Source organism: Battus philenor, unplaced genomic scaffold (genome assembly GCF_028537555.1).
Source record: "Battus philenor isolate CCGP_79_NKW_IND1 unplaced genomic scaffold, ilBatPhil1.0.hap1 SCAF_18, whole genome shotgun sequence".
Lineage (NCBI taxonomy): Eukaryota > Metazoa > Arthropoda > Insecta > Lepidoptera > Papilionidae > Battus > Battus philenor.
In genome coordinates this window covers 8,095,409-8,120,842 of record NW_027181680.1, presented here as the reverse complement: position 1 = coordinate 8,120,842, position 25,434 = coordinate 8,095,409, and the positions used below count along the sequence as shown (strand labels likewise).

Below are 25,434 nucleotides of genomic sequence, written 5' to 3'. Positions count from 1 at the left end.
TCTTTGTAATTGCAGTCTTCTAACACACCAGTTGCCCGTCATTTGATTCCAGACTGATTCATCCATGTTCCATCAATTGTCACATATTGACGCAAAATATTCAGTTTGTTACTTCAAACGTGGACAAACACTAGTCAGAATCATGAAACCGTTATTGTTTTTTGGTCAACAGTGAACAAACGCGGCGCCAACTTTAAACAAAGATTTCTCATAGTCAAATGCTCTTGCAATATAAAGCGAACACATTCTTTTGATATCTTTACGATGTCATCTGTATTGTTTCTGAAAATGCAAGGGCTAACACCTAAGGCTTTTACAGCTTCGTCGGTACTAAGTTCACGGAGCGGAAGGGTCCGTGAACTAGATTTAAAACTAGAAACTAAAAGCTGGTGGGGCGCCTACTAGTTGCACAGAAACGCTCGCACGTTGTTAAGGCTTGTCGCCGTAGAGCTTTGACGGGGTGTGTTGCTGTATAAGGAGGCGTATGAGAGAGCTATCGTCTGCTTTGAGACTTCGAGCGAGATGCCAGAAGGCGTCTTTTGTGGGCTTGAGGTCACTATGCAGATCATCCCATTTTTCGTTTCTGTGCTCCGCGAGCCGTTCTTTGACCAGCTTTTGGAGTTTGCGAAGGTGCAGTTTTCTCCTCGGTGGGATTCATGGGACTCCACGATAGGTATCGAGGAGTCTCATGGCAGCGTTTTTTGTATAATCAGGCGCCGAATATTGTCCGGGAGAGAGTCGACAAATTTGCGCTTGATGACTTGTCTTCCGGGTAGATTCTTCGGTGGCTGAGTGAACATGTTTAGCAAGCGAGTTTATTGCCTGTACGGTTTCCTCAGGCGAGTTGAATTTGTCGGAAATACTGGAGAGATGCTAAGAGTTCATGTCCTTGAGTCTCGACTCGAGGGCATACCAATTAACGCTAGTTTTGGTTGTAACAACCTCTTTGGCGCTCTGACCTAGTTGTATTAAGACGAGATGGTGGTCAGAGTCTAGTTCGTGAAGCGACTCGATGCTTTTAATTTGCAACGTGACATTGCTAAATAGGGCTAGGCCAATAGTTGACGCCCTGTGAGGGAGCAGGTTGTTGGGGTAGCGAGTGGGTGATGAGAGAGCCCTTATGGCTTAACCCAGTTAGTCTGCTATTTTGTAAAGTTTAGAGCCGTTTGCATTGTTAGAGCTGAGATTCCAGCTGCCGTGCTTGTTGTCATCAATCAAGACTGCTGGACCTAAGGAGGTGAGCGTCCTAATGTCCGAGCGGAGTATCTCTTTGTTACCAGGGAGGTATGCAGATATTAGTATTAGTAGAAGGTGTCCGATGAGGGACATTCTACACGCTGAGACTTCCAAGTTGGTGAGTGGTGGAGGATGAAGAGGGAAACAGTACAGAGACCTTTTGAAATAAATCAAAGTGCCTCCTCTCTTCTTGAGTAGTCTGTCATGCTTAACGTGGTGGTAATTAGCTATTTTGGGATTGCGATTGGAGAGCTTGAGGTAGGATTACTGGATGAGCAGAACGTCGACGTTATGCTCACTCAGAAATTGAGCCACTTCATCCTTTTTATCGGAGAGGCCGTCAATGTTGAGATAGACGACTGTTAGAGCGGGTTTTATCCGCCGCCTTATTTCGCCGCCGACGATGGTAGGGTGACGGCCAAGAGGCGCCGACTAAACTCTGTGTGTAGGGGGCTTTTAGGGAAAGCTCTCTTCAATTGCTCTGATATGGTGCCCGTATTCGGCGAGCACCAAAAGCTTTGCGCTTCCCTTAGTGGCGCGAAATTTCGTGGCCACAGAGAGGATATCGCGCGTTGATACGCGCAATAGAAACGAGGTCAGGGAGGCTAAGTCCTCCATGAAATCTGCGAGCCCTTTGAAGGCTTTAGATGGGAGTGCTGGAGTCATTACCGCGGGCTGAGGGGGAGCCACTACCCGTGTAAGGTAGAGGGGTTTGGGCCACTCAGAGGCGGGCGGGCCGGAGGAGGAGGAAGAGGGCGGGGTGGTGGCCTCTGACGGGGGCGGCCGGACGGCCCTGTGCGACACGTGCGCCTTGAGGAGGGCCTACCAGCCGTCGCTTGAGGGCCTTAGCGCAACCCCGGTACTTGGCGGGGTGGCCTGCCCTTTGGCAGAGGACGCATGCTGGAGAGCCCTCCAGCATGCGTCCTCTGCCAAAGGGCACCCAGGAACTCCCGAAACAGAGGGCTTTCTGTTTCGGGAGTTCCTGGGTGCCATGGCTACCCAAGCATTTGACGCACCTAGGGCGTGCGTAGCAGTTGCGGGCGGAGTGCCCGTATAGCTGGCAGCGATGACACTGCCCGATTAAGCCCTTATGAGGGGCTTCGAATGAGATACCTGAGAGGGCGCAAATCTTCTTAATGTCGAAGATTTGCTTAGCCTCCGGGGTGAGTTCAACTACGAGAAGCACTAACTGAATTTTCTTCTGAGTGCGCGCGCTTGTCATCCGTTTTGCCGAGAGGGCAGGGATGTCTTGTGATTTTAAATCGGGCAATATCTCGTCCTTGGAGATTTCCGTAGGGAGGCCGCGACCGACGACCCTTAATTGCCGCTCTTCCGGGAGGATGTGGGTATAGAACGAGAGTCCCACAGAGCGGACGTGACGCGTGAGCGTTCGGAAATGGTCGACCGTTGATAGGTGTATTCTTATCCCCTGCGCGGTGTTCTGCGCTTTAGGGCAGGATATGCCGTGGCTGTCGAGCCAGAGCGAAATTTTGATCTGGGCTCTCTTGTCCTGGAGAATGATTGGGGGCGGCGGCTAAGGCACCTGCTAGGGAAATAAATGAACTTGCTCACGGGAGCCAATGGGTGGAGCGCGAGCGGCACTTCCTAATCTATGCAAGAGAACCCACGCGTGAGTCGGGAGGGTGAGCCAAGTCGCGCGAGATGCGTGTTCCGTTCCGAGCGGAAATTCGACTGCTTGACGGTCGGTGTGTTACGGGCGAACCGGTGTGTGCGCACCACTCACGCGAGCGAAGTAGCGGTACGTTGCGGGGCGCGAACGAACGTTCGGCTGGCTGGCGAAAAGTCGGCGGGGAGAGCTCTAGGCGGCAACGCTGATCGCGGGCAGGGCGCGAACGGAGCGTGCGTCTGCTTCGACCGATCGGAGCTGATTTTTAGATGGATGATGTCACTTGATGGCTTGTTGTTCCCACGATGTTGGATGTTCTTGGCGGATGTGATTGGTGGATGTCATCTAACTCACGAAACTTCACTTTTCGATTATGCAAAACGATTTTGTGGATTTTTCGTTCTTTTCTAATGTTACCGCCTCATTTGGACATGCACTGCTTTCTACATCATCAATGTCTCTACGACTATGTTTGATGTCAGTGAACCAACGTTTTATTGTTGTTTTTGATGGAGCGGAGTCCTCATTAACTTTGCTTGAGCAGTATTTTTTTCCTATAAAGAAGCAGTATGAAACTAAAGCTCGAATTTAATTTTATACCATTATTTTGAAAATAACAAAATTTGCAAATTCTTAGTACAATAACTTATAAACTAATGAATACAATAATATGAAATTTCTACTATTCTATTGTCTTGAAGGTTAGTACTATCTAAAAAAGGCGAATGTCATTATACAAGCGCCATCTATGTGTTAGGACCGGAACTTTTGAGCCCATGTGTTATTTGATTGGCAAGCATATAATTATTAACAGCGCTATACCGCACGTGACGATAGATGGCGTTGTTCCGCGTGAAGTAAAACTGTAAATCGCGCTGTTGAGATTTTTCGGCGGCGCATAAGAGCTTTCAACGACTTGGTTTCGACATCGCTTCTCGGCCTTTTGGCTAAGATCAAAGTGTAGTATCTGTTCTTTTCAGCTTAATATCTGAAAGTTCCCGCACTGCGGGACCAGTATATTAAACTGATTTTTGTAAAACGACGGGATGTTCGGGGCTCGCTCCACTCCCGTCACGGGTCGGCCCGGCATTGCAGTGCCGCCGGGATCGGCCCACATATATAAACTATATCATACGAACATGCTTAAACGAATATATAAGAGTCCCGTTATCAAACATAGTTATAGTATGTTGGTAGTGGACTGAAACTTGTTATCCTACGTCATAGTTTCTATTCCCAAGATATAATCTTCAATAATTCATATTTTAAGGATTAATTATATGATTGCTACTCTTTACACAAACAAGTTTTCAGAGGACGGGCCGTAGCTTCCTCTGCGTACCATAATGTTACACTGCGATCTCCAAACAGCCAACCACGCATAATAGCTATTACATTTTATTTTCCTCCATAGATATTTTTGGGGGAGGCTTCTCTATGCCGTGGGCGTCTAAGGACTGAAAATATGACGACATTCCTCATACAATTTTTTTTTCCCTAACTTGAATTTCATGTTAAAATCTTTAAATTGCTTTCGAAAGAGTTCTCGACAAAAACATTTATTTACTCATTAAAAACACTGTTATGTTGCTACATACATTAAAATGACTGTTATAGTAAGATATAATCTATTAAATATTCAGATGCACTTGCTTATTGGATTTTGTCAATATTAACAAATTTAACCCTTTGCACTCCGTTGTCGCCGTATTTGCGACATTAAAAAGCTAACAATAAATCCGCTGTCGCCGTAGCGGCGACATGGTTGTTTTGCTGCCTTGGTGCCCTTAACAGTTAGGTAAGCAAAACAGTCTGTGCTTATCTTATAGTGTTTATGATACGTTTATTATGCTTACATTGTAATAAGAGTAAAAAGTGCTCTATTTAAGTTTATTTCGTTAATAAATCGATCGCTTACAAAAAGGGAAGAACGATGATATTGTCTTGGAAAGATAAAAGGGTGGTTACGCTGATAAGCACCAGTGATAGCGCTGGATTCATTACAAAAACCAGATTTGTAAGAGGAGGTGAACAACAAAATGTGGAAAAGCCAAAAATTGTTGTTAACTACACGGCTTCAATGGGTGGTGTTGATCGCGCTGATCAATACGCATCATCATATTGTTTTCTAAGAAAATCTCTTAAGTGGTGGAGGAAGCTGTTCTTTTGGGGAATAGAGATGTCTGCAATAAATGCATACATTTTATATAAGTGTGTAAAAAAAGTAAGAACGAAAAACCACTGTCCCATTTGAAGTTCGTCAAGAGATTAGTCGATCAACTTGTAGGTGAATTCCGCGAAGATCGATCAAGACCTTCCACTTCAGCAACTGAAACAAGACTGGACAAAAAACTGCACATATTGCGAAAAGGCAAGAAAAGAGATTGTATTGTTTGTTCTAATAGACAGGAAAAAGGACAAAGACGCGAAACTTCGGAATACTGTGATACTTGTCCCGGTAAACCGCGAATGCATATGGGCAATTGTTTCGAAAGATATCACACTTTAAGAAATTTTAAGTCCTAAAATTTATGTTTTTCTTTTATAATATAAGTTAGAATATGTTTTGTTTATAAAATAGCTAAGAAATAAAAATTTTGTTTTATTGGAACGACTCTATTTTTCTTCTACATCATAGGTATGTACTTGGAACTAATATAGTGCTGGAGTTGCTGGTAACCTCTATGCATTACTAGGCTGGAGTGCAAAGGGTTAATACATCATGAGAGGAGAATAAAAAATTTGCAATTTGTTTTTATTGTTATTCTGATTCGACTCCACGAAGGTAATATTTTGGAGCTAGATTGTAACTATGTAAACTTCCATAGCAACAATTTTAATTTCCGCAGACCTCGGACGTACGGCGAGTCACTACTACATAACATGCGAGACGATGGAGGTGTTCAACTCAATGGTACGGAAGTCCATGACCCAGGGCTACGTTTTGGAAATGCTAACTCGTTGCTCTGATTTCCAGCAGTTAAAGGTACGAAAATATCGATAAATATAATTTTTTATGAAAACGAACAATTGCATAGTCATCACTTTGTTCGCATGTGGAAGTTGGGATAGTATATTTAAGCTTATAAAATATAACAAAGAAGAACAAAAATAAATTTAAAAGGATGTTTTCGACACAACTATTATAGTATCATTTGTACCTATTTAACTCGCTAAAGCCGTTTCATTATTTGTTAGTAATATACATGTTTATTGAAATTTCATCAATTAATTTTGACTTCTGACACTTCGTTAATTTATTCCATAAAAATTGACATGTCATCATCATTATTTGAACTGTAAGACGTCCACTGCTAAATTTTGGTCTTTCCCATGAGTTTTCTCTAGGACCGTTAAATAATATTTAGGTAAGATCGAATTTTTTTAAAAAAAAAGTAATAAAACCATTAGTTTGATTTTTTTTCATGGTAGAAATCTATTAAGTACTTATTATTCTTTAACGAAATAAAAAAACAAACGTTTTATTAACTACAGGTCAGAAAAGAAGAACTCACAGAACTGTGGAGTCTAAAAGATCAATACTGCGAGCTTCGTATCGAAGACGCCCCCGAGGACATCCATTGGAAGATCAACATTCTCTTGCAAACTTACCTCTCGCGGGGACGCGTTAATGGATCTTCACTGCAGTCAGATTTAAACTACATCAGTCAGGTTATTATTTTTGATATTGAATAGGATAGATATCATCATCATTATTTCAACTGTATGACATCGACTGCTGAATATATGCCGTCGATCGATTGGTGACCCGGCATTTTCGGACGACTTTAACGAACCAAAGACATTTGTCCACCATATGACTTGACGTCTTAGGAGGCGTTTACCGGTTTGTTGTTTTCATTCTAGAACTAGAATCTAAGAATAACCGTGTATAATTTAAAGGGATTTACCTTATGCTATGGGTTATTAGATAAATACAAGATACTGCATATATAATATTACTTTGTTATATGCAAGATCTATCATTTAACTATATATAAAAGTTGACTGGTTTTTATATAGCTGCTAAAAAATGTTTTAACACTTATTTATTCATATTAACATCATTTTGTTGGGTTACTTCATACTATTTTATTTTATTTTAGAACTTTAGGTAAGCTTTTAGACTCATTGTCGTCATCGTTTCAACAGGGCAGCCCACTGCAGGGTATCCCTCAAAGATATCTATGTGGGATATACCTGAATCGCCACTCTTGATAGGCGAATTGATCGCAGTGTGCTATTTCAGTACTAAGATAATGCACATATCCTCTAGAAATTTGTCAGCAGTGATAATCCTATATAATTAATGCACGGTGTGAATTATTATATATATATAGGTTTCCATAGAATCTGACCAGTGACCTGCAATAGTTAATCTCGGCCCTCTACCAGTGTGCTATCAATTCCGCTTTCAGGCCAATAATAAATCATTAAGCTAAGTAGACTACAAGTTTGCTGATAACCAGCTTCTAAATTATATAAATGCCAAAAGAGTCAAAATAATATTTATTTTTATATAATATTTATGTTTATTTTAATTTATAGAACGCAGTTCGAATAGTACGTGCCCTATTTGAGATTACCCTTCGCAAGAACAACGCGTACATGGCGGGCCTGTATCTCAAGTTGGCCAAGATGATGGAACTACAGCAGTGGGACTTCTATAACGACATGCGCCAATTCAACTGCTTCCCCAACGAGATCCTGAAGCACATCGAGTACCCTATGCTCAAACCTGATCAGATCAGGGACATGGATTGGAAAGAACTTGGTGTGTGTTATTTGTAAGAACTCCTATATAATAATATACTTATTAGACTGAATATACAACGAAAACATATAATTAGAAGAAAATACAAGAAAAATAAAACAGAATTAACTAAACCAATGAATTAATAAATGAAGTAGATTAGTGTGTTATAATTATAATTATTTAACTAATTAACATGGATTTAAAACTAGATCAGTAATAAATACACACACTCGACGTCACAGCTCATAGAAACCCAATGCAATGCATATGCCACTCCCAAAGTTATTTATGTCAGGATATATCATGTTAGCCATGCTTGGCAGGCGGATTGTCGATCGCAGTGTTGTATTATGTGGTATGGTAAGCATAGGCAGCTGCTGCCCATCCTCTGAAAACTTGTTTGTGAATAGTAGCAATCCCATTTAATGTACAAAGTGTGAATTTTATTAAGATTGTATCCCGGGAATCGAACCAGCGACGCACGAACTCAAGTCTCAGTCTTCTACCATTTGGCTACCACTGCTCAAGTACTCGCACTATATTTAAAGAAAAAAAAGGAGGCGTTAAATTAAATATTTCCTAGTTGTCATTATATTAGATTATATCCTTGCACGCAATTTTTTTTGGTTATGGTTGACTTAAAATGTTTCAAAACAAAGGAGACATATGTTTGAATTATTTTTGTAGTTTATATATGAAAAGGAACGTGGATTTTATTACATCTCTCGCAATTTTTCCATTATTTCTCACTTTAAAAAATTAAAAATCAAATTTATCGAACCATTCTTAAATTTCGCAGTTAACTATCCATTTTCCGATTCATTTATAACGATAGCATTATTAAAAATGTAATGATGCTATCATTTGAAATGGCAACCTGTATATATCGTAAATCTACCTTAAATATCTAATAGATTCAGGCGTTACCTTGCGGAAGTCCATCCTAACTAAGAAAGGGACCAATATATAGCTACTTCCGCTATACGGAATAGCATAATGCATAGCGGAAGTAGCTATATATTAGTCCTTTTCTTAATCTACCTTAAGACAAAAGTCATTTCAAAAGTTGAAAACATTGCAATTATTTATGTGTTGGAAAATTAAAGGAATCTGGTGGTTGATATTTTCATTATTATTTAAAAACTTTAATTCGGATTACAATTACAATTAATTAAAAATATGCAAGTCATAGAAGGCAAACAAAAAGTCTGAAGTGCCAGTGCACAACCATATCAATCAAGCAACCGATGACTATTAGGTCGAAAGATTCTTGATAGGTATTACTTATCAAGAAGTCGCTGGATGCGAGTAGCGCAGGGCTTGTCATCACACGATGATATCTTTGGGTCAAACATTGCGGGGGCGTCTATTGACTGAAAAAAAAAAGTTACTCACTTGTCTAAAATTTCAATAAATTCTAATGCAGGTGATCTTTTACGAAATCCAAAGACTGCCCGTCACATGAAAAAGTGCGCCGACGAATTCCCTCTCCTCGAAATGGAGGCCAGCCTGCATCCCATCACCAGAACAGTGCTGAGGATACGGCTGACCATCACTCCTAACTTCAAGTAACGAAAATAATAACAAGTGTTTTTATTTTTTATTTTTAAATATTATCCACTTCAACATTAACAGTGGCCTTGAGGGAATAATGCCAGGAGCCGGCACCCTTTACCTTAAAGCTATGAGAGTTCTTAGTACCCACAACATACTCAATTTTATTTTCGTAGTCACTTTAACAATATAAGTAATATATTAAAATATTTGATGTGTTCATTTATTCACAATTATGGCCATTTAAAGTAACGACTTTTGTACGTCATGATAAAAATCTTAGAAGTGCCCGATTTAAAAAACCTTTAAGGGTTTCGAACACACCTGATCTGAAAAGAGGCCATAACAAATTCACACACTTTTTTTTAAGAACCAGTACATACTCCAGCAAGGATTTTTTTGAGTGATTTACTATCATTATATTTTATTTTTATTTTTTTATTAGTTTTTGTTAAATGAACATATTAAATTCATTGCATCATGATAATTCAGAAATCATATAGGAAAGTGTATTGTTATATTGTTATACCCTACTTTTACGCTAACAATATATTAAATAAACATATAAAAAATAGAATAATTTGTTTGTTGTTATGCGTAATTATTTTAATTTAAAATAGAAAAGACACTTTTGCATCTAAAAAATTTGTCACCTAGGATGCTTATGTGCAAGTAATACAACTGATGTATAATAAGTAAGTCAAAATTATTAACTCCATGAAGCCATAATTACAGAATCCATAATTCTTACCTAAAATTATCATATATGAACATAACTCCGAATATCCAATAACAATTATGAAATATATTCAAAACTAATATACTAAACATTATTACAAGAAAGTCTGTCGCTTTAATTTAGTAATTATTTCATTCTTTTTCATGGGACAAATTATTTTAAATTGTGTAGATTATTAAACATGTTAATACAATTTGTTTAAAATTACAATATTGTATTTATTTAGATGGAACGATAAATACCACGGCAAAGCTCCGGAAGCCTTTTGGATTTGGGTCGAAGATCCAGACACAGATATCATGTATTACCACGAATACTTCCTAATCACCAAGAAACAGGTACGAAAAGTAAACTCTTGCCCGAGACTATTTATAATAGGAACAACTTTTTAATTATTCACTATAACGAATAAGTAATTCTTTCTTTGTAATAATAGATTTATCATTTACTTTATTTCTCTCCCTATCTCTTTTCTCTTTCTCTTTCCCTAGAAAGAATGAAATTACCTTTCTATTTCTTTCTCTCTCTTACACTTACTCCCTCACTCATTTACTATCTGTTATATTCGTAACGCCTTAAGAAAAATACTGCAATTAAAAACTGATTGATAAATGATTTACTGTTTTAGTAATACTGCCTACTTTTGATAAAGGATTGTAAACGTTCCGCTGATACCTCAGTTTTCTTACGCCAAATGATCTACATAGAAATTTAAAAACGAAATCCCTTCTACTGAAAGAAATATCACAAATAAATGTTAGGGTATTGATTATTAATTTTTTATTGATTTTACTATTACTGATGCTAACTATACTACTATATACTAATAAATTTATACAGGTGATCACGAGAGAGCCTCAAGAACTGGTCATCACAATTCCTATATCGGAACCTCTGCCGCCCCAGTATTACATCAGAGCGACATCCGAAAGGTAAAAGGTTTTAATGTTACTATCTAAATTAAATAAACTTTTACAATACCACTATAACAAACTCACAAACACACACGAACACAATTACAAAAAAAATTGGAAAGGTAAGACTAATCCTTATCCTAAACTCCTAAACCTTTATCTTTATTGTTCACAGATGGTTGGGATCCGAGAGTGTTCTTCCTTTGACATTCCAACATTTAATACTGCCCGAAACTCATCCTCCACATACAGGTAATATATATTTATTTTATATAAGTCATTATATCAGCCCATTGCAAGGCCTATGCCTCTCCTAAATATCGCCATGATAATGGGGGCAATTAGGTAGTTACTCCGTAAAGTGATTATTTTGAGATTAACAAAAGCTGGAATTTGGAAAAGTCTTCACTTAGTTTAGTATTCCAGTTCCTTAACTATATATAACTATTTATGTATATTATTTGTCGTTTGAATGGTTTGAACTTATATAACCGAAGAGAAAAAAATTACTAGCATTTTTATGTTATTAAATGACATCTTACATACTTATTTTTCTATCTTACTTACTTTTCTCACCTTACATTTATAGCATAACTACAGAATACACATATATACATCTAATTTTATTATGTAATTCTGTTAATAAATAAACTTGAATCTTTTAAAACAATGCAAAATATGCTTTCTAACGGTTTTGATATCAGATTTTTATATATTATTATATATTATACATGAAATATGTATCCATCCAAAGATTGTCTGTTTTATCAGCTCTGCATAAAGTATTTAAGTTTTAGATATTATATGTTTTTCACATTTCTTGTTAGATGTATTTTATTGTTATTTTGGTGTACAATGAGGTTTAAATAAATGAATGAATAAATAAATACTAACATTTTATTGTTAATGTTTCAGATTTGCTAGAACTTCAACCATTACCTGTGACAGCACTGAACAATACAGCCTTTGAAATGCTATACAATTTCACTCATTTCAACCCGATACAAACTCAGATATTCCACTGCCTTTACCATACCGACAACAACGTGTTGCTAGGTGCGCCTACTGGCTCCGGCAAGACCATCGTTGCCGAAGTTGCAATGTTTAGAGTATTTAACCAGTATCCAGGTTGTAAGGTAAGATGTTTGTAATTCAGTAAATCAATAAAGATTTTAATTTTTCAGTGGGCGCGTGTCGTCATTTTTATAACAGGTTTATCAATAATAAGCAAATATTGAATATATTGACGCATATGGAGGATTTCATTGACGTTTTTCTGAACAATCGACAGCCTTGGCATTACAATTTTCTTAGGGGTCGTTTATTGAGTAACAAACACAAACGTTTAAGCAAAAGTAACTTAAATTTAACAAAATGGTTTCAGGTGGTCTACATCGCACCGTTGAAGGCTTTAGTCAAAGAACGAATAAAAGACTGGAAGGTACGACTGCAGGAAAGACTCGGTAAAAACGTCGTTGAATTAACAGGTGAGTTAAATTTGGATACTTATTTATATATAATTTAGTTTTATTATATATATTGAAATAATAACCTATTGTTATATATACTCTAGCTTACACATTGATCTAATCGAATCTTCAACTGGTTAACTGCTTTCAAATTTTTTTTATTTCATATGAAGTCGAAAGTACAGAGATTTCAGAATCGTATTTTGGTTCACCTACTTCTAGAATTTTTCTAGTTATGATTGTGTTTTCTCCACGCAACGTGGCCAAGTTAGCATGAGCGGTTTTGTGATCATATTAACCGATAAACGCCCACTGCAAGGCATAGGTCTCCCCAATGTTCGGTCTCGCTGTCGCTGACTGTCATCAGTCCAGCTAGTGAGGGGCCTATCCGTACCACGTCTACCGTCTCGTGGTCGCCATTCAAGAACATTTCGACCCCAATGGCCTTCGGTTGCACGACAAATGTACCCCGCCCATTGTCATTTCTGACAAGCATTCTTCCTGCTATGTTGATGACCTGGGTTCTTCTACAGATCTCAACATTTCTGATTATCTGTTGTTCGCCACGCAATTGTTCTCTGGGTGACCTTGAGTGTTCTTATAAAACCCGTTGCAATCGACTACGTGTCGCGCTTTTGTAGATTATTTTAAACGAGCAATTTTAACATAATTCATAATTACATTCTTCATTCGTTTCTTTAAGGTGACGTATCACCCGATATACGGGCGATCAGAAACTCCCAAGTAATAGTAACAACTCCCGAGAAATGGGACGGCATTAGTCGGTCGTGGCAGACCAGGAACTACGTACGGGATGTCGCTCTGATCGTCATCGACGAGATACATCTGCTGGGTGAGGACAGAGGGCCTGTTCTTGAAGTTATAGTTTCAAGGTAACTTTCACAGAAGCTAACGAACAAAAAAATTCAAAATATCTGTTACACTTTAAAAGTTCCACCGACTCTGAAAGTTGATCAGCTGAAAAGAACCAGTTGGAAACTAAACAGTCGCTCTTTATTACAGAAAATTAACAGTTTTTAATATGCACATCATAATTTCAACCATATAAATGAAACTATAAACCAAGCTATAGATACTTTGATTATGCTCCCAACATCGACAAAGCATTGACCGACTATGAAATTCTACTCACAGTGACTTTAACAGGTGTCAGGTATCAATAAAAATATGCCAGATACCAATACAGTAAAAAAAATTGTAACTGTCCTGACAAAAATATATTTATAGCAGCAGTTTTTACGCAAAAGTAACACAATAAACTTTATATAATGAACGATATGTACAGGGTGATTGGTTAATTAAAAGCTTTAGAGGGATGAATGTATAGTTCATTTGATGTCAAGTAATATATGATACACCTCACTCGAAAATGAATGGTTTCAGAAAAATTGTGCTACCTGAAGATAATATACTGAGAAAAAGTTTTCTTAATTCGAACTACTACATATTAAAATCAATTATTGTTAACTATCTATCCCTACAGACTGTAATAAATTAATGTAACATATTTCAGATTGATCTCTTTGTACAGGGTGAATATGATAGGTGTAAAAACTTTAAACCTTTTTGCTGTCAATTGAGCTATATATTCACCATTTCAAAGCTTTTATATATAACTTATCATTCTGTATACACGAAAACTATCTTTACGTAATATCCTTACAAAGTTAAAAAGCGTTCTTATAAAAAATAACTATTTTAATTGACATTAACACGTATAAAATTAATGAAATAATAATTACTTTTAGAACAAACTTCATTGAATCGCATACGTCGAGACGACTTCGGATAATCGGTTTGTCGACGGCCCTCGCGAACGCCAAAGACCTGGCGAACTGGTTGAATATCGGTGAAATGGGACTATATAACTTTAGGCCTTCAGTTCGTCCAGTGCCTTTAGAGGTATGTAACGTTATATTTATTTGTATATTTTTGTAGTAAATATTGACTTCATTCATATGTGAACTTGCATATACGTAAGCTGACCACGGTAGACATTGTCGCGCTGGTAGATATCATATATCGCTAACTTTTTTCCTTTTTAACACCTTCTATTTTGTATATGTAAGACCGTCGCACATTGTAAAAAGCGAAAAAAAAATTATTATTTTCCTATAAAGCTATTGAACTTACGGTACAAATATGACAAAATTTTCAATATTTTTAAGTAATTTTGTGACATTCGATTTTTTTGGGCTTTGTTGAAATTTCACCTAGTTTGTGAAAATCTGTATTGATTTTAAAATACAAATTATACTATCAACCGGTTTTATGTTATCATTTTATTGAAAAAAATAATACTGATAATATTAAAAAATTGTATATACTCTTTCACTAATGCAACCGTGAAAAACTACATATCTATGCCAATTTTCATGGTTAACGTGGAGCAGGTATACTTCATGGCGAGAAGAATCATTGTTAGTAACATGTAAACTTTTTCCTTATAAGTTACATATAACTTTTTACATTTTGATTTTCATGGTGAATGTTAAAATGGTTTCATATTCAGATAGAATATTTTTATGTTTATTTGTGTATGTTAATAAAATGGCTGTATATGTATATGACAATATATCTTATATATGTATATCGCAGGTGCACATCTCTGGGCACCCGGGCCGGCACTACTGCCCTCGCATGATGAGCATGAACAAGCCGACCTTCCAGGCCATACGCACGCATTCACCTTGCTCCCCTGCCTTGGTCTTCGTATCCAGCCGGCGGCAAACCAGGTCAGTAACTCTTAAGTAAATTATTATATACATTGTGTTATTACAGCAATCTTTCAGTCTCACTTTCATATACAAATGGAAGAATTGTAAGGAGTTAGACATTTATGAAAAGGTAATTTTTATACCGTTGACAAATCAAAACGATTAATGACACACATGAAAACGGAACTGCACCATACAAACATCACATGTAGACGAAAACATTGCCTACGTGTAAACGCACCCTATGCTTAACGCATCCTTATCATTAATCAATGATATAAGTTATGAAAATTTATGGTATTACGTGTAACTCTGTATAATATTAATTTGTGCACCGTTTTCAAGAATAATTTAGTTTCGTTTCTATACGCCCTTGTACTATCCTATTCAAAGCTTTTTTTAAGTTGTGACTATTGGGGCATATTGCTATTTTTGGATTTACAAGCACATATAAACACGTGTAACTATGTAGTTCGAAATTTTTTTTTGGTACAAAACGCCTTTCGTAATGAGAAAAGTCTTTACTTTGTATAAAAATATGTAATAGCGCATAATTAATTCGGTTATAAATCATTTCATCATCATCATTTTTCATTTCTTTAGAGAAAAGTCATGATTTATTATAAATAGTTTTATTATTATAGTATACTGTGGCTTACATATATTTTTTCTAAAGTCTATATGTCGTTCCAGCGTTAAATATAGTGAAGTCTTAAATATTCTATTTATTAAAAATCATATTATTTAAACTTGCTAAATAGTTCTTTTCTTCATTCCTTTATATGAATGTGTTCTTAACTAAATTTCGAATTTCTTTTTAAGATTGACTGCACTTGATCTCATCGCATATCTCGCAGCAGAGGACAATCCGAAACAATGGCTGCATATGCAGGAATCTGAAATGGAACTGATCTTGTCTAACATCCGTGAATCTAACCTGAAACTGACCTTGGCTTTTGGAATAGGCATCCACCACGCAGGCTTGCACGAAAAAGATCGGACTACAGTGGAAGAACTGTTTGTCAACCAGAAGATACAGGTATGTAATGATTATTATTTTTGAAATACGATTGTTTTAATTCATATATAATACAATTGAAATAAAAACCTTTTTCTTGACGAAAGGTAACTTTTTGACAGTGAGAGTAAATGTTTCAGGATTTAAAATGTCTAAGTTTCTATGTTATATTCGAAGGCTTTGTAGGGTACTTCTGCCCAGATTACATTGTAATTCTTCCTCATGATAAGATATTTTACCCTACTACGAGACACGTGGCTATTCTTAATTCTAATAAGGTCCTCGGTCGGACGCTTTGATGGACGATATATGGTAAATCTTGGATTAGCCTTATATTATATAATATTCGAGAGTGCTCGAGCCGAAGCAAGACGCAATAGTTTACTATAGTCGGTCCATATATATATAAATATATATATTTGTGTATGTATATATAAGGCACATTATAGTATTATTGTTAAAAATGTTAATCGTTGTCATTCTTGTACATTAGTATTAAATTTTATATATCTTTCCATAAAGGTACTTATATGCACGGCAACATTGGCGTGGGGCGTGAACTTCCCAGCTCATTTAGTGGTGATTAAAGGCACCGAATACTTCGACGGCAAACAGAAGAGATACGTGGATATGCCAATCACTGATGTTTTGCAGATGATGGGCAGAGCTGGCAGACCACAGGTTAGTTTTACTAACATAAAAAACAATTCTGATTCTGATTTTTTGGGTATTCTGGCTATGACATACATAAATAGTCACTATAAATGGTCCTATGTGGATATTAATAACAATAAATGAATAAATTCTAAATTAAATTACGATAAACAGCTGCAACTTCTTAATATTTCTATTTTAAATAATGAATAAAGACTCTTTTATGCAAATTAAAAACTAACGAGATAAGTAGGGCATTCATTTGATTATAAGTTATAAGGTTTGTCTACAATGCTGTTTTGTTACAAAAATCTCCAATATTTCGCCGTATCATCATATCTGCAATCAATACCTAGGCACCCGAAATACCTATATATATATATATATATACCTAAAACATAATTTTAATTTTACAAAAATTCATACTCGTGTCGTGTCAAGAAATAAAAAAAACCTTTTTGGCTCGTTATGTTGTTATATATACACTTTTTTATATACTCTTTTATTTAAAATAGAGAAGGGGAAACTTCCCTTGTGCAAACAAATTAATTTCAAATTATTTACTTGAGATGCAACTCCTAGCGTATAACACAGATGTGAGTTCATTGAAACCCCCACGACCGCTAAACGCAGTAACACATAATATATTTTTCTTAGTCGTTTATCCTTGTTATTGAAGGTCGCGTTTTTCCTGGAAAGCCTTGCTCGAGGATTTGACAAGTTGTCTCCACAGGTCTCTATGACGTGCTTTCTGAGTGCTTTCGTTATTGTAAAGCCTGTCGCCACCCACAATAGTCCGTCTATCAATTGGTGATCGTCCTCTTGGTCTCTTTCCCCCTTCTTTTCCTACGACAACCAGCTTATGGAGACTCCCTGGTTGCCTCCGAGCTCTGTTACTAAACTAGCCCAGAATCCACTTGTAGCTTGATCCTCCAGGCCAAGATATTTCTTTGCCAGCTCAAATTTTCGAAAGTATAGTAGTTAAGATGAGCTTTTAATGTAAAATACATTTCAGTATGACAATGAAGGAGTGGCCGTTGTGCTTGTACACGACCAGAAGAAGAACTTTTACAAGAAGTTCCTCTATGAGCCCTTTCCGGTGGAATCCAGCCTGCTGGAAGTGCTAGCGGATCATTTGAACGCGGAAATTGTTGCCGGTGTGTATTAACACATTATTTACTTGTTTTGTTTATTTTATTTGAAGTTTTTTTAATCCTATTGTAAATACTATTTTTTAATATACCAGCATGTTTAGATAGATAATGATGGCGTTCCCGATGAAATAAATTTCTTTCGGATTTAACGTAATCATTTTTCGTTCTTACTAATATTAAAAAAAAACCTTAGGGTTTTAAAAAAACCTTTCCCTATAAATGTCTAATTCAAAATATCTTTATTCGAGTAGGCATTTATATGCGTTTTTGAATCGTCTATTATTTTAACATTAAATGTAGTAAGCTATTACCGGCTCCGATTTCTGATCTATTGAGAAGGGCCGCCCTGAAACTTAACAGTTGGGTTTTTAAATGAAATCTAATTAATTTTTATATGTATATATCAACCATATATATAGTATAATATCAACCATGTAAATATGTTAACGAAACAAGTCCCACACGTTTTGATCAATTAAAAACTCTGTAGTAAAATTTAATTAAAAATGTACTTTTAATATTAGTATTGAAACTAAGAAAAAGATGTTCTAAAATATATTGTGGAACTTTATTATACTCGTATATGCCGTACAGTCGGATTTATTACCAAGTTTATATTTATTTCATGAATTTATCATATAACTATTTTTCATAACATTTAAAATAATGACGCATAAATAATTGAATAGTTCAAATATTTTATGCGCGTAATATAAAAAATACAAACTTTGTAATTTTAATAGTATCGATTGTATTCTGTCTGCAGGCACTGTTCAAACGAAGCAAGACATCCTGGACTATCTTACGTGGACATACTTCTTCCGTCGACTTCTGAAGAACCCCTCCTACTATAATTTGGACAGTTTGGAACCGCAGGATGTTAATTATTATTTATCCAACTTGGTACACACCCGGCTCGACGCATTGTTGAACGCAAATTGCATTGAAATTGAAGAGGTACTTTGAACATTCTCACACACTTTCTTTTTAATGTATATATATAATGCATGTTTATTTTGCCTTTTACCGTTTTAAGTAACCACATTAATAAAAAAATATATAAATTCAATAAATTCTCTGGATGGTTGACTTACCTCGTTGAATTTTTTTCTCTGCAAGTAATGTTAATAATACCAATAAAAAATGTTAATTGCTTTGAATCAAGGTTCCATGAAAATGGTGGGTGACTGATATATGAATAAAATTTAATACTTTAACCCTAACTCATAATATCTAAAACTCTGCCATTTTGTATGTATATCTATTTAAATAAAAAAACAAATTAGAGCATAAAAAGGTATTAGTAATTATTAAAAAAAACTTGAATATTTCTATTTCAACTTCAAACCTAAATCGAGTCATACTAGCTAACAAAAGAAAATTAAAAAAAATTGGATAATACAATATTTATCAACAAAAAAGCTTTGACATTTTTAAAACTTTTACTCACACTGTTTACCTGATTTTTACATTGACGATTTATGAGACATTGATAAATAAATATGATGAAATGATAAATAAATATGAAAATAATATGAAATATGAATATCTCCTTTATCTTAAATAAAAACGTTCGTAGAGGTCAATAAATGTTTTATTGTGAAATTCTTCAGTGTTAGTATGGCTAACTTAATGAATTTATTTCTGTGTAAGGACCAACGCACAATACACAGCACATGGATGGGACGTATCGCTTCATACTATTACTTATCGCACAAGACAATGGCACACTTCAGCTCGCGCCTGCATGGGAATCTAAACGTGGATGACTTACTGCGTGTACTTGCCGACGCCGAGGAATACTCTACGCTACCTGTCCGCCATAACGAGGATGTACTCAACGGGTATACATAACTTCTATATTCCTACTTAAATTATTACTTTCTAGTAATATATCTCTATCTTCATTATCTATATGTTCGATTTATAAGATTCGTATTTCAAAGTTGAAATACGCATACATAATCGTCATATACGCAATGGTTTCAAATTTCCATACAAATACTTTAAAAAATGTGTCAAACAAAATATTGTCATGAAATACTAGTATACTCAAAAGGATTTATTTGTGATAAACCTGCTTGGTAATGAAATGCTTGTATATAATGAGGCGAAGTCTATATCCGTAACAATTAAAACCAACACCTGCATCAAGTAGTTTCTTATTTTTATTTATTATCGTATTACTGAAAAAGCTATACAGCGCCGTGAGAAAGTGCGATAAGATGTGAGCGACAAAATACATGGGCTCCTGAGTAAACAAAGCGGCCGATACTCCCGCTTGCGATTTATTTATAAGTAATATACACAAAAAATAGTTTAATGAAAATTCTAATTATGGGTTAATTGTATAAAGTAATGTAACTTTATGTTGTAATTTCCAGGGAGCTCTCTCAGCAGTGTCGCCTGCCTGTAGACTCGCTGACACTTGACTCTTCAAATGTAAAGGCCTTCCTGTTGCTGCAAGCGCATCTCACACGAATACCACTGCCTAACACTGACTATTTGACAGACACCAAGTCTGTGTTGGATCAAGCTATAAGAATTATTCAGGTAAACAATTATGTTCGCTAATTGCCGCGAAGTGTGCACATTGCATGGCGGTTGGTAATATTTTAAGGTTTTACTGGTAGATTAATTAAAATGAAAGTTAAGACAGTTCATAGTAATTTATTTAGCTGTGATAAATCTTAAAAAAGGGATTTTTACATAAGCCCACATTAACATTTTTATGTTCATATTTAGATTCCTGTCTTTTGCCATTTGCACTGCAAATAACGCACTCTTTTCCTCGATTTATTCCTACTGATATATAAATTGAAAAAAAAAATGTCTTTCAGTCAACCTCAGATTATTATTACAATGATACTTTCCTTTTATTTTAAATTTTAGTATCCAAATACATACTATATTTTCGAAGAATTGTTCTTGAGTAAAGTCGCATTTAATAACATGATTGTACGCTTAGAGGTTTCAAGTTCACGGACCCTTCCGCTCCGTGTACTCAGTTCCGATGAAGCTGTAAAATGATGCCCGGAGGGCATCTACATCATGTTTACTAATTGCTTCGCCATAAAAGCTTCAAGCTAAACTAGATTAATAAGTCTGTTTACAAAAGTTATATTAATTGTTAAATACGTAAAGACTATACAGATTTTGATATTTATCTGTATATTTTTTGTTTTTAATAATAATATTAAACTAAATAGAGACATAGTTGTACCTACAGTCTGATCGCATTACTTATACAGCGAATTATTATTATCCGCTAGCCGTTCCTAACTAGCTCTCTGGTCAATGAACTGAACTTTTTATTTGAACAATTAGATTGTTTACGGATCGTGATTGACTCTCTGCATTCTTAACGCAATCTATAAACAAATTATTTATCACAAACTTATCACGATGTCTCTGAAACTATAAGGCTCGGGTTCGTTAAGTTTGTTAATCGGCCAGGGGCATCAGAATAGTGAAATTGACGACACACTGTTTACAGGCCATGATCGACACTTCAGCAGAAAACGGTTGGTTGTCCGTCTGTCTGTCCTGCCAGATACTGATGCAGTGCATTGTGCAAGCGCGGTGGCCGTCAGACTCCCCCTTGACCACACTGCCGCACGTCGACTCTCAGCATCTCTACCTATTCTCGCATATGAGCCGCGACACCAATAAGCCCTGCATAGCTCTAAATGGCCTCAAGGTGGCCTGTATGAGGAATTATGAACTCTTAGCAAAGTATATGAGGAAGGAGTTTGAGGAGAATCACATTGAGCAGATACACAGGGTAAGTAACAAAACTTAAAATCATATATGACATGAGATACCTTCAATATTATATCGACGCTAGGACATTCCCTTCACATCGAGCAGCCGCGCCCGCCTAGCCCGCGTTCAAGCAAGGGCGGTCCTGAGTGGTCCGTGTCACTCCCGACCACCGAGTAATCCTCGCTTCGCTTAACTTACGCTACACCTCATTCACTACACTATACACCTGTAATAGTATAGTACCTCTTTGTGCGTACGTCTTCTATGTAACTGGGATATGATCACCCAGCGTAAATTTTTGGTCCGTGGACTTCTTGTCTCCGCGGACTAATTGTCGTTGAAGCTGCACAAAGCCTAAATCAGCTAACAGCACAACTTCAAACACATCAAAGAATCAATATTTCTTATTATTAGTGTATTCTTTTGACGAATAGACTCGACGGTTATTTTTAAAAAAGAACAATGTCAGCTTGGACGAAATCACGTTGGTATATACCCAACTCTATTAAACGGTCTTTTTACATAGTTTTGAAATATCGTAGTTCGAATAAATTTAAATTGTAAAAAATGTATTATATTTATTCTTACCTATAAACACAACAAATTTTAATAATTCTAATTTTGACAGAGCTTAAAAAACTTATCTAAACAGCAACAAAATACATATAAATAACCATAACCCCGGTTTTGGGCCAATCTGTTGCCATAATCATGCACGCTTGTTATGAAGTAGCGATGAATTGTTGCAAAATTGGTTTTTAATTGTGTTATACACATTGTTTATTTTTGTCATATTTTTTTTTGTTTTATTAATATGTATTATAGATTTAATAACTTCTTTTGCACGGTTTGTTAGAGAAATTATTGGATTTTGCTCATCTCGCTCGATTTTTTAGTTGTGGAACATGTCACCAAATTTACCATGTTACATATCTGTTAGATGAATTATTTCACGGTTTTACGGATTATTAATCGTATCATTCATATTAAAAATGTTAAGTGTAGATTTCATAAATATTTTGCCAGCACTCAGAGTTGGACTTTGTGGTATTTTTTATTTATTACTAATGTCCTACAGACATTCTATCTTATGTATGAATTCATTCATACCCATCAAAATTTTCTTGCCTTATATTTATTAATCTTATGTTATATTTTTCTATTTATCGGTGGAAGCTTGTATTTAGTGAACTGATTTAATTTTATATCTGGATTTTGCAAATTAGATGATGGCGGTAAGCAGCAAACACTGCTTGAATATTAAATAAAAGAATTCTTTACTTTTGTAAAGATGTTTTTTTTAATTTATTTATTAATAAATTAAGAAAAATTCCTTGTACAACGTATAAAGTTCTATAATATTATCTTACTTCATGCAGGCGATTTGTGACCTTCCGACGTTAGACTTAAAATTCCATATTCGTGGACTATGGTTCGACAGCGACAGTGAACAAGATAAACGACTGCTGCAGCCGCCTTCGAGGGACTTCTGGATGCCTTTGCACGCTGATCAGGTGATAATAAATATATATCAATTAATAAGTTATTTTAAATTGTTTAATTAGTTCCGAAATGGAAATCTTACATCAACGATAGGTGTATTTCAAATTTATCATATGTACAAAATTAACTACAGCGCTAACGAAACATCCATGCCGCGCCATGGGTATGTGCGAGCCGAGACGGGGGCCAGTATCTGCCGCTCCGTTTTGTTAGTTTGCCCTCTATTCCTGCGGCACCGGCGCTTATGATTTTTTCTCTACCTCGCCGCGCTTTTCTAAAACGTGATACACAGGTTTCGGTGCAGATTTGATAATATTTTTGCTTTTATAGATAAGCTCACTAATTTTTACCTTATATATACCTGATCCAATTTACAGTAAAAAATATACAAACAATATAAAGCATAATTAAATTTAACCATTTACAATACGCTGTTTATATTTATACAATGTTCTATTTAACACAACTTGTATGACAGTTGTATTTTCTCACAGAGATGATAAAACGGGAGAATTGTTGTATAATAATATGTATAGTTTGAAATACCCATTGTTTTGGCCCCCGCTATTGGGAGGCTCTCGTACCCCCTATCTAGTTTAGGACAGAGACTTTATTTACACATAATTTTTTCAGAGCTTTATCTTTATTCGACACTCACTTTCATACTTCTCAATTTATTTTATTCTTTCCTTTTATCCTTCACAATATCTTGCAATTTTTGTTCTTTCATTCCTTCTTGCTTTCATCGCCTTTCTTTCCTCATCTTTTTACTCTTAGGTGGCTAGGTACATTTTTATTTTCCAATCTTTATCTTTATTTTTTGGTATCACAGATTTGTTTGGGTTTGAACTTTTTAATACATTGCTAGACTTGTCTTATATTCTATTATTATTTGATAAGTTCATGAAATACCCATTGTAATAAATCAGTTTAGTATAAATAATAATAGTATCAGTTAGTGTCAAAGTATGTAATCGAAATTATTCAATGGCCACAGGAATACACGATATTGATAGACATGCAGCGTAGAGGCGGTAACCCCAACAACGTTCTGTGTCCACGCTTCCCGCGCGGCAAGAACGAGGGTTGGTTCATTACCCTCGGCTCCACGGAGTACGGTGAACTGATCGCATTGAAACGTGTATCTCCTAAAGGAACTTCCCTAGTCACTTTTTACACTCCGGCGTCGAAAGGTAATTTTTATTTTAAATAAATGATTAATTGGCCCTCTCCCATACCACCATTTACTAATTTAACTGACACATCTGAATTTCTTTTGTTTATAAAATCCGGTGACCTCTACTCAGAAAAATGAGTATTTCTACTAAATTTCAATTCTTTAAACCTTATGGTTCCATAGATATTGTGATACGTGTGTGTGATTGCGTGTTAACCAAGTAAGATCCTGGATTCATACATTTTAGCTAGTTGAATTTAAGCTGTTACCGCGAAACAAAGAATATTTTAACTCTATATACAGTTCTTTCGCGTTAAGAGAATAATCGTTTACCGTTTCTAATTGGAGAATTAAATGCAGTAACCAGTTGAAAGCAAACGTTTATTAAAATGCAATGGCTAAGTCCAACAGAGACTTCCATCCAACAGTTACAGCGCTTATCTGAGCTAGCGGACAACGATGGCACAGTGAAAATTGTTAACGCAAATGAACTATAACGCTATTGAAATCCATCTCGATGCGATAACGACGATAAATTATCTTTATATGATATAAGTACTTAATTTGTTATTGGGAAAGACCAAAAAATTTAAGACTGTTTAGAGAGCGTACTTTTAACTCTTACTATTAACTAAGCATGTTTACAATAAAAAATCACTTTGGATCAGTTTTATTTTTGCCCTTATATTTGGTTCTTTCAAAATTCATGTTGTTAATCTTATACACCATAAAGTTCAAAATATAAATAGATATTTAATTAAGATAATCCAATTAACACTCCATAATTAAGTTCACAGCTTTTATTTATAAAAATGCAATGTACATGAATATTTTTACGAAATACTATTATTAAATTTCGTGATTTTTTGTGTAAAACATACAGTTAAATAAGAAAATGAGATGCGATATTTTATTACATGCCTTTAAAAAAAAAATTCTGTGTTACCAGGCCGCATCGTGTACACCGTATACATATTAAGCGACAGTTACTTGGGTCTCGATCAACAGTATGACTTACAGTTCGAGCTCATGGATCCTTTGCCGCCAGAGAAAGTAGATTCAATTTACGATCCCGGAGAAAAGATCGTTACTGAATAATTGTTTATTTGAAAATAAATCAAATATTGCTA

The 25,434-nt window shown here is 35.7% G+C and overlaps 1 protein-coding gene and 1 non-coding gene across 2 annotated transcripts in view; both read left to right on the top strand.

Annotated features, from left to right (window-relative positions):
- obe (obelus) overlaps positions 1 to 25,434 on the top strand; it is a 41,339-nt gene extending 15,905 nt beyond the window's left edge. The window contains exons 18-39 of the mRNA XM_068763508.1: positions 5,713 to 5,849; positions 6,359 to 6,535; positions 7,412 to 7,637; positions 9,046 to 9,187; positions 10,139 to 10,250; positions 10,753 to 10,844; positions 11,002 to 11,078; positions 11,742 to 11,962; positions 12,211 to 12,313; positions 12,999 to 13,188; positions 14,065 to 14,218; positions 14,915 to 15,051; positions 15,856 to 16,072; positions 16,574 to 16,732; positions 17,721 to 17,862; positions 18,626 to 18,816; positions 19,513 to 19,703; positions 20,244 to 20,412; positions 21,356 to 21,643; positions 23,004 to 23,138; positions 24,125 to 24,320; positions 25,254 to 25,434. Of these exons, the coding sequence (XP_068619609.1) occupies positions 5,713 to 5,849; positions 6,359 to 6,535; positions 7,412 to 7,637; positions 9,046 to 9,187; positions 10,139 to 10,250; positions 10,753 to 10,844; positions 11,002 to 11,078; positions 11,742 to 11,962; positions 12,211 to 12,313; positions 12,999 to 13,188; positions 14,065 to 14,218; positions 14,915 to 15,051; positions 15,856 to 16,072; positions 16,574 to 16,732; positions 17,721 to 17,862; positions 18,626 to 18,816; positions 19,513 to 19,703; positions 20,244 to 20,412; positions 21,356 to 21,643; positions 23,004 to 23,138; positions 24,125 to 24,320; positions 25,254 to 25,402 (3,605 nt within the window). The 3' untranslated portion in view covers positions 25,403 to 25,434. The remainder of the gene's footprint in view (positions 1 to 5,712; positions 5,850 to 6,358; positions 6,536 to 7,411; positions 7,638 to 9,045; positions 9,188 to 10,138; positions 10,251 to 10,752; positions 10,845 to 11,001; positions 11,079 to 11,741; positions 11,963 to 12,210; positions 12,314 to 12,998; positions 13,189 to 14,064; positions 14,219 to 14,914; positions 15,052 to 15,855; positions 16,073 to 16,573; positions 16,733 to 17,720; positions 17,863 to 18,625; positions 18,817 to 19,512; positions 19,704 to 20,243; positions 20,413 to 21,355; positions 21,644 to 23,003; positions 23,139 to 24,124; positions 24,321 to 25,253) is intronic.
- Positions 3,791 to 3,983, top strand: LOC137920722 (U2 spliceosomal RNA). The gene has a single exon (XR_011106978.1). It is a non-coding gene; the product is annotated as a U2 spliceosomal RNA (small nuclear RNA).